Genomic DNA, 13,848 nt, shown 5'->3' with positions numbered 1-13,848 from the left:
ACACTGACACAGTAACAATATTATGTCATACTTTATGATAAGAGTTTACAAAATATGTAAGTGTTTTTCGCCAAAAGTCAATGGCGGTCCGCACCTAAATTCGAAGCACATAAGTGCATGTAGTCCATATAGGTACCGCACCTCCTTCACCCGGTGATACCTAAATATGATTTCTGTGCAGCAACTCAAGCAGTGTTAAGTGACGACAAAAAGTTTGGCGAGCACTATTACTACACAATACTAACGCAAACGTAATAGAAAATTGAAAATGCCGTACTGTATAAATCGAACACGTTTTTCAATTGGATATATTAATTGATTTTCTAATGGACCAGGTTACATAACTCACGTCAAAGTATATGTAATACTAATAAATAACTACAACAGTTACTTTATGATAAAAACCTTGTTTATGTCTGCTAGAAAACGGTTTAATGCAAACGAATCCTTCGGTTTTTAATGGCCAAAGTTTCAAGACGTTTGAAGAAACAGATGTATTTAATCTATTTCTGTTCTGCATACCGTTTTAGATGTTAATAAAGACGTATCTAAATATAAACTTAACTGATTCATCTCGGATTTGTAAGCGTAAAAGTGTTGAGACAACCATCTGCTGCCGAAAACTTCTTAAAAAACTTTTAGATTAACCTCATCTAATGGGAGATACGATTTTTTTAACTTGATAATCTTCTGTTAAGTCAGAGAAAACAAAAACCAAATTGAGTAGCAGCGAAGAAAGAGAGGCAGTTAGTTTCACTTTACTAACTAGCTTTAATACACGGATGACTCGAGCGTCTCGTTACAACAGTAATATTGTAATACTGTACCTAAGCTAAATTGAGGGAATAAATCAAATGAACTGACTGTTGATATACAAGCCCTAGTACACTACAATACACCCTCATTATTCAACGGAAAGAAGGCATCATTCAAGACAACCCTCACATCAAACATCCTTGCACATCAGCACACGAATATTATAAAGCACACATACATATTTGTGTGTATGTTTGTTACGCGGCGGTTTTTATGAAACTTGGTAATAGAACTTCTTATAGAGTGAGCCGCAGGTTCAATCACCTAACAAGCCCTGGCAGAGTTTTCTCAAATCCGCCTGAAGGGCCTCTGACGTGGATTGTAACAACGACTGCTACTGGTCTTCCCAGGTACGGGGGTGTTACACCACCAACTTCCAGGCTCTGGGCTGGTTTGTGAAAGTAATAGAGCTGATAAACCAGAATATGGGTAACTTTTTGTCCGGATACATTTTGCCGGTGCTAAAGAAGCCGGTGGAACCGCTGGTTGAAGCTAGTGACGTTATAAAGTCTACTCACCAAGCAGCAGCAATATGAGTGGATTCTGGAACTGTTCTATGTACTTCTTCCATAGCGGCTCCTGTTCTTTGACCTGGAACTCGTTGGGGCCCACGAAGTTCATGCGATCGTTCGCCTCGCGCCATGATAGGCCGCGGCGGACGTCCACGTTTAGACGTTCTGCCACCTGGGAAAAAGAAAGACAATCATGAATATGAATCCAAAAGTTTCGCACACATAAATTCTAGAGCCAGTAGTAATGGTTGAAAATCAAAATGATGGAAATGGTGCGTGTCTCAAGCACATACTTTGAAGGTAAGGTTAGTTAGACCCTTATATTTCCACGAGAATAAAAATGCTGTCAATATTTTCTGGTCTTTTGCCAAGAGTTTTTTGTCATGCATCATCTGAAATCGAAGGTACCCAGAAACAGCTGCGGAGTTGAATTTATTTAAGACATTCAAATCCAAACACTGACAGTAACGCGTATTGTAAAATCTAGGTAACATTCACGTCTATTATGGGACTAGCACTAGGACTTAGCTCAAATAAACTTTCGTGGTGTCCCCAAACCAACAAAATTCCCGTTCATTAAATAATTTCACACAACAAAGTTTTGCACCAGCTCCGGGACCAATTAGCCTTAAGCCAATCACGTGACCCAGTTGTTACAGGATGAGAAATAGCTGCAGTGGCGTTGAAACATTCGTATGGAAACTAAAATTAAAAGGTAAGGAATGTTTTCAGTATATTCGTTAATTAAAAGTAAAAGTTAAAGTAAGGACCCATATTTCATTTTGATATTCGATATCATCAGAATATGTCATTATTGGAATTGTAAGTGTTTTACATAACATATTGCTTTTGTAAAATGAAACTTATGTTTAAAAATAGTATTCTCTTTTTATCTTAATTTTGAGTAGGCAGATCTTATTTATGCTTGAGCGCTTGGCTTTTACATGCACTAACAAAATTCCGATCTTTACATGTCTAAATTAAACACGGCATTCAACATCTGTTCAGCCATGTAATCCCATTAGCATGCTTACGTATTAATCCCCTAGTAAAGCAGTAAGACTAAAAGATTAACAGGTTCGGATTGTAGAACAAGATGTTTGTCTGTTTATAGACCTACATTTCTGTCATCGTCTTTCCCATTGTTATCATTAGGTATCCTCCAGCTCTTAACCTAATTTTGTTTTGGGGTCGGCTCATCCTCGATATGTATATTCCTCCATGTTTTAACTACAATAACAAAATATTTTCTAACCTAAAAAACCAAATCCCAAGCAATTCCAACCAGTCCTGACATGTGTCGGTGACAGATTTAATCTGACCCTACCATCGGGTCGGTCTTTCGCTCCACCAGTCCGTTGCATTGCTGGCTTTCAGCATCGTAGGACCACTGCCTACCATCCAGCCTGCAACGGACTGGTGGAGCGATTCCACCGTCAACTGAAGGCTGCAATCACCTGCCACGCAGGCAGCAGTTGGGTGGAATCTCTTCCACTTGTGCTGTTAGGAGTGCGCAGTGCCTTCAAGGAAGACGTACAGGCTTCCGCTGCCGAGTTAGTGTTCGGCCAGCCACTGCGCCTTCCAGGCGAGTTCTTCGACCCGCGGGTCGAGGAAACGGTCGACATGACCGATTACCTTTCTAGGCTTCGGAGTATTGTCCGGAGTTTGCAGCCAGCACCAGCAGTCAGACACAACAGCCGCTTCAAGACATTTGTCTTCAAGGAGCTGGCTACAGCCACGCACGTGTTCCTTAGGGACTGCACTGCTGGTGGTGGTCTGAAACCGGCATACTCTGGACCTCACAAGGTGCTCGAACGAGGTGACAAGGTGTTCAAACTACTGGTGAACGGTAAACAGGTCACAGTATCGATAGACCGCATCAAGCCGGCCTTCATACTGCGTGACCCTGACACCACAGCACACTCACCACACAACACTATCGCACATAACTCACCACAGTCACCACTCGACAATAACACTCATCACTACTCACCTGACGCGGATAACCGAGGCTTACCTTCGGCTGACGATGGCGTCATCAGAACGACGCGGTCAGGACGTCGCGTCCACTTCCCAGCTTATTATCGCCCTTGAAGGTCTCTGGGGGGGGGTGATGTGGTGACCTACCTCTTTCGCCACTTATTGGTACTGGCCGGCTGGTTTGGCAGCTACGTTCGTAAAAATGAAGACTTGTCAAACCAGTCGGCAGTCGGTTTTTTCTCTTTGGTAGGAAGAAAATGTATATTTTTATTGTCTCAATTTATCTTGTAAATATTATGTAAATATATCGATGTAAATACCAAACCCATTTATATTTCTTCCTACAGGTCCAATCAGATCGGATTTAGCGCGATAACGTGCGGGCCCAGACATCAATTACGAATAGATTGTTCTAGAAATCTAACAATTGAGTAATTAAACGGACCTAACAATGATGGACGGTGTCGTTAGATTGCTTAAGTGCTGGCTTGGAGGAGATGAGTGATTAATGGAGGTCTTGTCGTCATAGAAATGTAGATTCGCGTGCGATGGTAAAAATACTGTTTTTTTTTCTTCGGGTTTTTGAACCTACGGAATTTGGGGTCTTTATTTTTGTATGTAACTAGCGGATAATACCTATACCTTACTGTTATGTATGTGAGACCAATATATTTGTTTCGTAAAGGTACTGTAGATATTACCTGCATCAAAAATAAAGACGGAAAATCCGAAGTTCCTTTTTTTATCGTAGGAAACTTGTTTCTTTATTTTGTGAATTTAAAATTGTTATTGCCGAAAGCCTACAAGAATCAAGTGTCTTTTCCTCTACTTGAAGGTATTAAAATTATCGTTCGATCGACAAATATATAAATAGCTTTTAATATATACAAAGAGAGGAGGAAAACAACGTAGCCAGTAGAAGCATTCACTAAATTATAAATAACGAATATAAAAGATTAATCAATTCACGGTATTGGCTTTTCCTTATTGGTGTCAAAATATACAAATAAATGATTTAATTTATCGTACACAAATAGATTGAGGCAAGTGAACCATTTTATCTATGTGGTGGTGCGGCACCCATTAATTTTGTTTCTGCTATCTACAGGATCGTGTCCTGAGGATTGGGCATGAATGTGGATGGATATAGAAGAAAAGGACAATCAAATGATGATCAAAGAGGCGATAAATGAATCGTGAGAAAGACGATAGTGTTACTTATCAAATTAAGGATTATACAAGCTGTTGATTTGCATCCGTGCCATATTCAAGGAGGTAATTATGCTAATGATTCTCGACCCAAATCAATAAAAAAATTGGTACGTATTTTTTTTTCTTTAATTCGTTTTTCCTAATTCCGTAAATGTCATCTAGCCTTATTTAAACTTGGCGCGTATGTTACTGGCGTTAAAACCGTGCTGCACCCTCACACAAACGCAAACACAAAGCATACGCAACGATCACTCATAAATTTCATTCATAAAATTGGATTACTTCGGAAATACCACGACATTACAATGACAAAAAAAGCAGTGCATATTAGTTATTTCCCATCTACTGTAATTCCAATCGATTATTTACGTATTGTATGTCCTCCTCCTGAGCTATGGCACAAATGCAAATCAACACCTTGTATAGGAGAGTATAAAAGAAGATGGTGCAGACCCCAAAATATCATAAATGGTAATGAGAGCAGGGCAATGGCCATCTTTTTCTTTCAACAATATATGGATTTCTATTTTTCTAAGAACAAATTATCAGCTAACCAAACAATACTTTCCTTTTCAACCAATAGCAGATTCAAAAAGATCACACCACATACAAATAACGTATCAAAACCAAAAGCTTAATATAATTCTCTTATTGTTCACATATAACCACTTTAGCTGCAAACTGCATACACTGCATAGACAGTATTGCTTCATTACTCAGTCGACCGGTGCCAACTCTACGCCTCTTCATCACACGAAGCTTTCAATATAACCGAAGACGGGAGCTTCGTATATTTTCTGCTTTCTTTGATCATTTTCAAGACGAAAGAAAGAAGAAGAAATACATTTATTGATGACACAATAATAAGATAGCAAAAAAATGATTGTGCCAATTAGGCTTCAGGTAAGCATTTATGGCAGGCAAATAGTGTCTGACGCTGGATATTAACTAAAGTTATGTACTGTTAACCTATTATAGGAAACTAGCTTTTGCCCGCGACTTCTTTCGCGTGGAATAGTAACTTCCGGTAGATTTTTGGTTTGACCAATAGGTGGCGCTATATGTCCGGAATAAATTTTATTTTTATATTTTTTTGTAATAAAAACTATCCTATGTCCTTTCTCAAGTTTCAAACTATATCTGTACCAAATTTCACACAAATCGATTCAGTAGTTTAGGCGTGAAGAAAAGACAGACAGACAGACAGACAGACAGAGTTACTTTCTCATTTATAATATTAGTTAGGATATTGTGGAAGCAGTAACTGGACTGAACTGAACATGGAAGAATATTATATTTTACGAGGATGACAATTCAAATTAGGTAGGTGATAAGAAAGAGACGAATGTTATCATTGCTTTTTTAAACATTCAAAAATTAGGCATAATATCTTCTCTAAAAACTTTATTTAAACTTGTCACTGTTATAAAAATCAAAATGATTATTAGAAATAATTTCTTCATTTGGATAAACGTTGTCGAAGTACTTCAATAAAATAGAGTATTTACGTATAGCTGTTGATTTATCTATTTGGTATTTGCGTCACAGAACTCGCAAATTAATCAAAAACGTACATTTGCACAAGTGTTACTAAAACAGACACAGATATTAAAACCAATTTCATTTGTTTTTTAGGCTTAACTTTATCCATATTCATTATAAAATCTTTATTGCAATGAAATGCAAGTGTCCTTACTTTTAGGTATATTTTCAGTTTTTTTGGCACGAGTAACTCAGTAAAAAGCTGGCAAAATCCCACGATTCTCACAATTATCTGCATTCTTAATCACCTCATACACTTTCTAAATATCCAATAACTCACAACTGTGTAAAAACCACAAAACATTTGTGCATTTAACACGTTACTGCGAAAATATGTTCAAATATACTAAATCGATTTCCACTATTAGCAACCGGATAAAAATAAATTCACAACATGACTGGCATTAAATAATCGTTTTTTCATGCTTAGGTCAATCAAAGGCCTAACACAAATCCAAAGTTTTTTTTTTTTTAATATTGTCACCAAAACTCGATTCAATAAACGAAGTCACTCATTTGAGAAAACAGAAGACCAACCAAACACGAAACATTGCAAAAATAATAACAAGGGGTAAAGAAAACTAAGCATCATTAGTGTCCAAACAATTAAAAGCAGAAACAATAATGACGACCTTCACAGCTCAGATGCAAAGCGCCCATTAGACATAGGAGTTAATGGCAACATATCTCGGCTCATATAACCTAACTGATATCGAAACTAGGTCAGTATGCAAATAGGTTTCATGGAGATGAAAGCTCTTGACATTGATCACTGGTCTATAGTGGACACTGTGTGAGATAATATGAAATCTATTTATGAGAACGATTGTATTGATAATTTTTCCTCGACTACGACCTTTACCTTCATAACATCAGATGCAGTGTAACCTAGAAGTTTTATACTTGTGCTGTATTTTTCCCTCTTTGCGATGAAGAATTGATTTTGATGGAAAGGGGTCTACGGCTTCCCATGTATGCCTTCTTACCACGCATGGTAGAAAATCTAACACTCCAGATGACCCAAAACGAGGTATGACAAAAAGAGATATAGCAAGAAAAGAAGACGTAGATAATAAAGATTTGTTTTATATCCTAACACACAAAGAACTCAATATAAAGACAAATAAAGATGAAATTGATAAAGTAAACACTACACAGCTCATTCAATAGCACACTGACGTAACTGTAAAGGTCGTTGACATTCAAAATCGTAAATTACCGTTGCGGATTCTATCGTGGCAAAAAACATGTGTAGCTCAAATTGTGGTCTAAGATTTTGATAGATGAGCTTAAAGATAGCATAAATTAAGTATCAGGACAAATTAGCTTCCAAAATAGGATTTACGAGTGCCAAAGATTAATTATAATTAAAAAACACGGCATTTTAAAGAGCGTCGATTAAAATTAAGAAAAGGGGCGACCAGAGACCATACCGCCTCAAAAGTAGGCCATCAAGCCAAAAGTAGCGTTGCTCTTACTTTGTTGCATCGCTTTTTATTCCTGACACATGATATAGAAGAATTCTGTCACGTCTTTGAGTGTCGTCTTTTATGGGTTTGGCATTGCAAGTATCTGTAAGTGTCAGAGGCAGTTAAGCATGAGGTGATCCATCTTTATACGAATCAGAATCGATGGTATTAAATATTTCTGTTAAGCTACCGGAACTGCTTCCTCATTTGATTGCACTACGCGGTATCCTTATCAGTTAAAAGTCCCCTCTTCAATTCTAGTTAACGCCCGGATAATATGCATTATCAAACATATGCATTATATGGAAGTATTTTGACTGCCTGAAAAGCCAATGTAAATGTTTTTTAATAATCTCCCAATACCTATAATCAAAATTTGGAAACCACATGAGACATAAAGCAATTAGGCAATTTCAAACTGCAGCATGCATGCAACACATTCAAATTAGCCTCAGTAAACAGGTAGAGATGGTTTTATAATAGATGGTTATATATATGATCCGAAGATCTTGTTTTAGCAAATAAGATGCAGTAAGCATCAACTTCTAGTAAGTACTTTAGAATATATTTTTCTTCCTACATGTGTAAGTACTTCAAATTAATGTACGCTATCAGAAACTACTTTACCTTAGCTCAATATAATTTTTACGCTATGCTAACATAAACACATCAAATTCAATTACTCATTAGAATTTCATTAAACAGACATAATACTCCATTTAGAAGTCAAACATAGCGGTATCCTTACCTTACACACACAAACACATAACCTAAAAATCTAACGGACATTTTTAAATCTATCAATAAACGACCTACTTTCCGTTTATCTTCAAGCAAATTGCTTTACATACAGAGGCGTTTCAATCAATCAATCTCCAACAATCAGATTGAGAATTGAGACTGTTGATGCCTTCAATCTTTCAATCGTCATGTTATTATTACGCGTGAACACCATATTATCTGTTATGTAAATTGTCAATGCTTCCTCAGAGCTGTTTGACTATATTGACATATTATGAACGGCGCTTGTTATATGTTTACTTTTAATCTTCTGAGTGATGTGACCTTTTAGATATTAATATCGATTAAGATCTTTTTGGTGACTCTATTTATAAATGGAATTATTAAACAGCTTACCTTATACCTATTATTGCTCACTCAGGAGTAATGAGGTTTTATGTTAGAAAATTATTTATAGGTCGGTTTTAGGTCCACAATTTAGGATCTTGGTTTAGTAATTATATTATTATAGTAGTTTAGTATAGATTTAGAGCTAATACAAACATTAAAATTCATCAGATGATCTTGAATCAGAAACTCGTATATAGTATAGTATATTTATGTACTTATTTAAAGTTATAAGGAAAATATTTAAGTGCTTTAGCGTTCTGCTTGTTTTAATAAAAGATTACTTTTATCAAAGTGCGTGCAGAATAAGTAGGTATATGTATATGCCTTTTGTCGAGTGTAATAATTTATGTTACCGCAAACGGTTATATAATCGAGAGAATTCCTACAAGATTGTTGGTTTTATCTAAACCACTTATTATTAGTATTCACGCATGGCGAAAGTGTTTTAAAAGTGTTATTGTTTAGAAAGTCATTGATTGAATCAATGAACAAAAGTCAATCTGTGGAATTCCATTGATAAGAATTCTATTAACACTAACACACGGAAAAAAATGTAATAAAGGAAAATTCGCGAACAAAATAATCATCTTTTATGAAAATGAAGAAAAAAAATCATATTAAACAACATTAAATTACATTAATATAAAACAACATTAATTAAACAACATAAAAAACTAAAAGTTCAGACTGTTGTTGGCCTGTACATTTATGAAATCGCTGTGTTTGTTAAAAAACATGGCCATCTTTTTGAGAAAGCGAATGTTAATAAAAAATATTCATCTAGGGATCCCACCAGATTGATTGTCCCAGGTAAATCCACAACTCTGTTCAAAAAAAAATGCAGTTGCATGGCAGTTCAGATTTATAATAAAATTCACAGACATTTCCGAGAGATGACACTTGCAAAATTTAAAATTAAATTTAAGAAATGGCTAATTGACAAATGTTTTTATTCAATAGCTGAATTCATGTCTTGTGCGTCGAGAAATATAGAAAGTTATTTGTATTTTTTTTTTTTTTTTTTTTTTTGTTAATTCTCATTTATTTATATAGGTACATATAATTTGGTTTGTCAGATATGCCTAGAGACTTTGTTGTAATATTGTATTTATTGTTGTTGACTTGTTTTAATATTCAATATTATTTTAGATTTTTTTTAATTGTAATTCCACATTATGATAATGGTCATAATAATATTTGCATGCCGGTTAAACGGTGAGACATGTGAAACACATACCTACTGTAACATCTTGTAATACCATACCATGTTTCTAGCAAATAAAATTTCTGATTTCTGATTGAAAATTCATATTAAACAACGTCAAATTCGACGTCAACGTCGAATTGTCAACTAATCCGCCTAAACAACCAACTATTAGTTTGTAACTCCCGTGAAAAACGTTTAATATGAATTTTCAACTAATATGAATTTAATATGAATTGTTGTTAGTTACAAATTCATATTAAACGTTTTTCACGGGAGTTACAAACTAACAGTTGTTTATAAATTATAGTAAAACGCACATTTATGTTGATGATGATATTAGGCGGGGCCTTAGTTGATTAAAGAGGAAGACTAGTTTAGCATACCTAACTTTACTGGATACTAACCAAACCTTTTATGGAATACTAGATTTTCCTGCAATTTCCCGGGTGGGCAATTTCTGGAGTGAGGACATTTCTCTTGTAAAACAAACAACTCTGTTGCTTATAAGAGGTACATAAGTATGTATAAATAAATAGTGTCAATCTACTGTTTAAGTGAAAGATTTTTCAGATCAAGTTGAGTGTAACGAAGATTATTTTACACAAACTACTTCGCACATCCCGATAAAAAATAGCGGTCCTAGCCTAAACGGCCATCCACGATAAATGGGCTATCTAACATTGAAAGGCTTTTTCAAATTAGTTAGTTCCTGAGATTAGCTTTCTAAGCAAGCTAAGAAAGAAAGTTACCGAATTAACATTACTCGCAAAAAGGTATAAACTTAAGATTTATACGAAAAATAAGTTCACAGATAGAGGAAAAAACGTCAGTAAATCAATATGGTATTACCGGGAATCGTCGACAGTCTACATTTATGTAGGCCATAAAAAATACATTATACCTGTTTTGACGAGTATACCTATAAAAGCTTTTAACAAAAAGGCTCTGGAGAAAAATCTTACAGGTAAGATGCCTATAAAAATATTACCGACTGTAATACCAGCTGGATGTCTTAATCCGATGTATGAATCCTTCTATATTTTGCCATCTATGTAATTAAGTTGTAGGTATATTATAATAGGATCCTAGCAATAACCCTATGTGATAATTAGGGAAATTAATAACGTCTCTTCGTCTTTTATCAGTGTCCCTCTGAAGTGAAGTCAAGTCAAGCCCAGAAACTTGACACGATGGGTAAAACCGCGAAATATCCTCTTATCGCAAACAAAGGTCACTAAACATACTTTTGACGAATGTCAGGTTTTCGAGTCACCTACACTTTTTATTAACCTAAAATTGACCAAAACTAAATTTTATCCACATGACATCTGGCTTCGTCTCAAGGGACCCCTTAACTGGATATCTCAATTATCTTCTAACTAATCCTGCCATTTGGAATCGGTATACCCCTACAATTTTCAATTTGGAGCCGGTGAACTTTCCGCTACATTCATCCACACTCATTGCCCCAGACGTGGATATCTCAATAAGTACTAAAATAAAACTTCTAAAGACACATACCTCCTCCCATGACAGTATGGAGCTCTCGACGGCACTGATCCACATGTCGCCCGCACCTGCGCTCACGTCGATCAACCCGCGCCGCCCCCCACCCCCCTCCTCCGTGGAATGCTGGAACAAAACCGTTGATGTAAGTTATTGTGAAAACTTGACTAGGTAAACTTTTACAATGACATTATAAAACATTAGGCAAGTTTCGAAATTAGACTGGAAGATGTTTTTTTGGCTAAAATCGCTATTTCTGATAACATTTTCTGATATGATGATGTGATGATATCCTGACATGATCCAAATATTTCTAACACATATATCAATTAACCCGTTGTCCATATTCTCAAGAAGTTGCTATGTGATATTTAGGTTACAGCTGTACGGATAGCAGAACCATATGAATAGATTAAGGAATAAGGTCAATGAAGTGATTTTGTAAGAGTTCGCAAAAAAATGAACTTTCTCTACACAGTTTTACACGAAGCAACAGCCGTTTGCTTCAATGGGACCAAGGTCACAATCTGGATCAACACAAATCCTTCATTACGTAGAAATAAGTTTAGCAATAACCTTAGGATAGCGAAGAATACACTTTCTAGGTTGCTCACATTTCGCAAAGACCCTTTTGGCGAACTAGCAAATTAACTTTTGTAGGTTTGGACTAACGCTGAGACCTCTTTCAACATAGTACGATGAACCAAAATTACTTAGAAAAAAATGTTCTCACATTTTCGACTCAGACAAATAATATATTAAGTACTGTTACTGCGTGACTCCATGCGGCACGCGACGAAAACACGTTTGTAGGAAGTGATAGCCATACAATATGTATTCCAATCAATTTAATGAAGTGTATTTGCTGTGGAAACATTCTAGCAATAGAAACGTACAACATAATTTATTATAGACAAGCAATTACTTCCAAAAGACGAGATAAGAAACTTCCCCAGTAACAAGGTTCGAAGCAAACATCGTTTAGTAGGAAGACAATTATAATCTTAGTAATTCAGGCTGAGCAAATAAAACAAAGGCAAAGTTAAATTATCTTAGTCTCAGAATTCATAAGATTCTCGCTACAATACCTCACGACAAAATAAATAGGATCCTGAGAATCTCTTGAGAAACTTTGTTCAACCGTGAGAATGGACCGGAAGCCATCTTATTGCATACTCTATTAATACCACCGATAATAAATAACAAGAAATATATAAACATGATTTAACAGCTGTTTATCTTACATTTCCATATAAACAACGTTCAATCAATCAAATGTTACAAGACCAATTAAAAACAATCAGTTTCTTGTTCCATTATGTATGACACACTGAGATTTTGCACATGACTTACTGTAGCTACTCTCATCAATATGCGTCAATGAATAAGTACTGACCAACACGCTAAGTAAATCAATATTTAGGTAAGGAAACCACCGATACAAAAAACGCCAACAACTTAGAATACAATAAGACCAAAATACACATTACTTTAGGACCAAATTACATAACACTTTAGGACCCAAGGACCAACATCCGTACCTCAACACAAAACACACTTTGACCACAAATTCGCACACAAGTTTCGCCGTTCAACCTTCAAAACAATACCTGTTGGCTATCCCGAGTATGTGGCCGCGAAAACACGACAAAAACGTATGTTTTTATACTGAGATAAATGCTAAAAACACGTTTGCACGCACCGTCGCGCGCCGTCAGACTGATCGTAAATAATTATAAGTAACAAATGAACTGTGGCGCCGTTTATTCATATTATGCTCGTAGATGCGGAATAATCGAGTGGTACCGTAATAAATTCGTAACAATGTGTTATTAAGTTTGAAGGAAAAACTGTATTTTCTTTATTTATTGCTGGCTACTCGTGTTGGTGTTGCCAGTATCGTATGCAATAAATATCTTGCAAGTCTTTTAAGTCACTTTTACGTGAATTTTCTATGATTCCGATATATCAGCATATTAAAAACACTGCCGACATGTTAACAAACTTTTAACTCTACAATATTAGTCTAGTCGACGTGCAATAGCAAACAAAACTATCTATTATATTTATATTTATTTGTCTCGATTAAAGGCAATTTCTTCATTCTCTTGAAAAATTAAAGACTACTATATCAATGAACCACACAGGGACTAGAAAACAATGGCTTATACTTAATAATATAAAGAAAATACGAAACTAAGTCGATTTAAAAGTTTTATATTCGAGACATATTAAATAGGAACATAATGATATGCAGATAATAAAATATTTTTATTAAAAGTGTGTCTAATGGACGCACTCAGAGGACATTTAATGATTCTTAAGCCATTTCTTAGTGACTTAAGTAATCATTAAATGTCTCTGAGTGTGAAAGTAAATCCTACAAGTAAAGCCACGTTAACCAGCTAGTATTATTATCAAACTAGTCTAGCTGAATGGTTCTGATTAAGCGCATCGAATGTGCAACCATGCA

General features: G+C 35.6%; 1 protein-coding gene across 4 annotated transcripts in view; it reads right to left on the bottom strand.

The window, feature by feature from the left end:
- LOC124635036 (calcium-transporting ATPase type 2C member 1) overlaps positions 1-13,848 on the bottom strand; it is a 56,064-nt gene that overhangs the window by 28,869 nt on the left and 13,347 nt on the right. For 3 of the 4 annotated variants that reach the window (XM_047170792.1, XM_047170790.1, XM_047170791.1), the window contains 2 exons: positions 11,391-11,501; positions 1,335-1,500 (listed from right to left, as the gene is read on the bottom strand). In XM_047170792.1, the coding sequence (XP_047026748.1) occupies positions 1,335-1,500; positions 11,391-11,501 (277 nt within the window). Of the gene's footprint in view, positions 1-1,334; positions 1,501-11,390; positions 11,502-12,985; positions 13,174-13,848 lie in introns of those variants that run through there. The other variant, XM_047170793.1, reaches the window with a different exon arrangement.

Source organism: Helicoverpa zea, chromosome 12 (genome assembly GCF_022581195.2).
Source record: "Helicoverpa zea isolate HzStark_Cry1AcR chromosome 12, ilHelZeax1.1, whole genome shotgun sequence".
Taxonomy (NCBI): Eukaryota; Metazoa; Arthropoda; class Insecta; order Lepidoptera; family Noctuidae; genus Helicoverpa; species Helicoverpa zea.
This window is presented reverse-complemented; position numbering and strand designations above follow the sequence as displayed.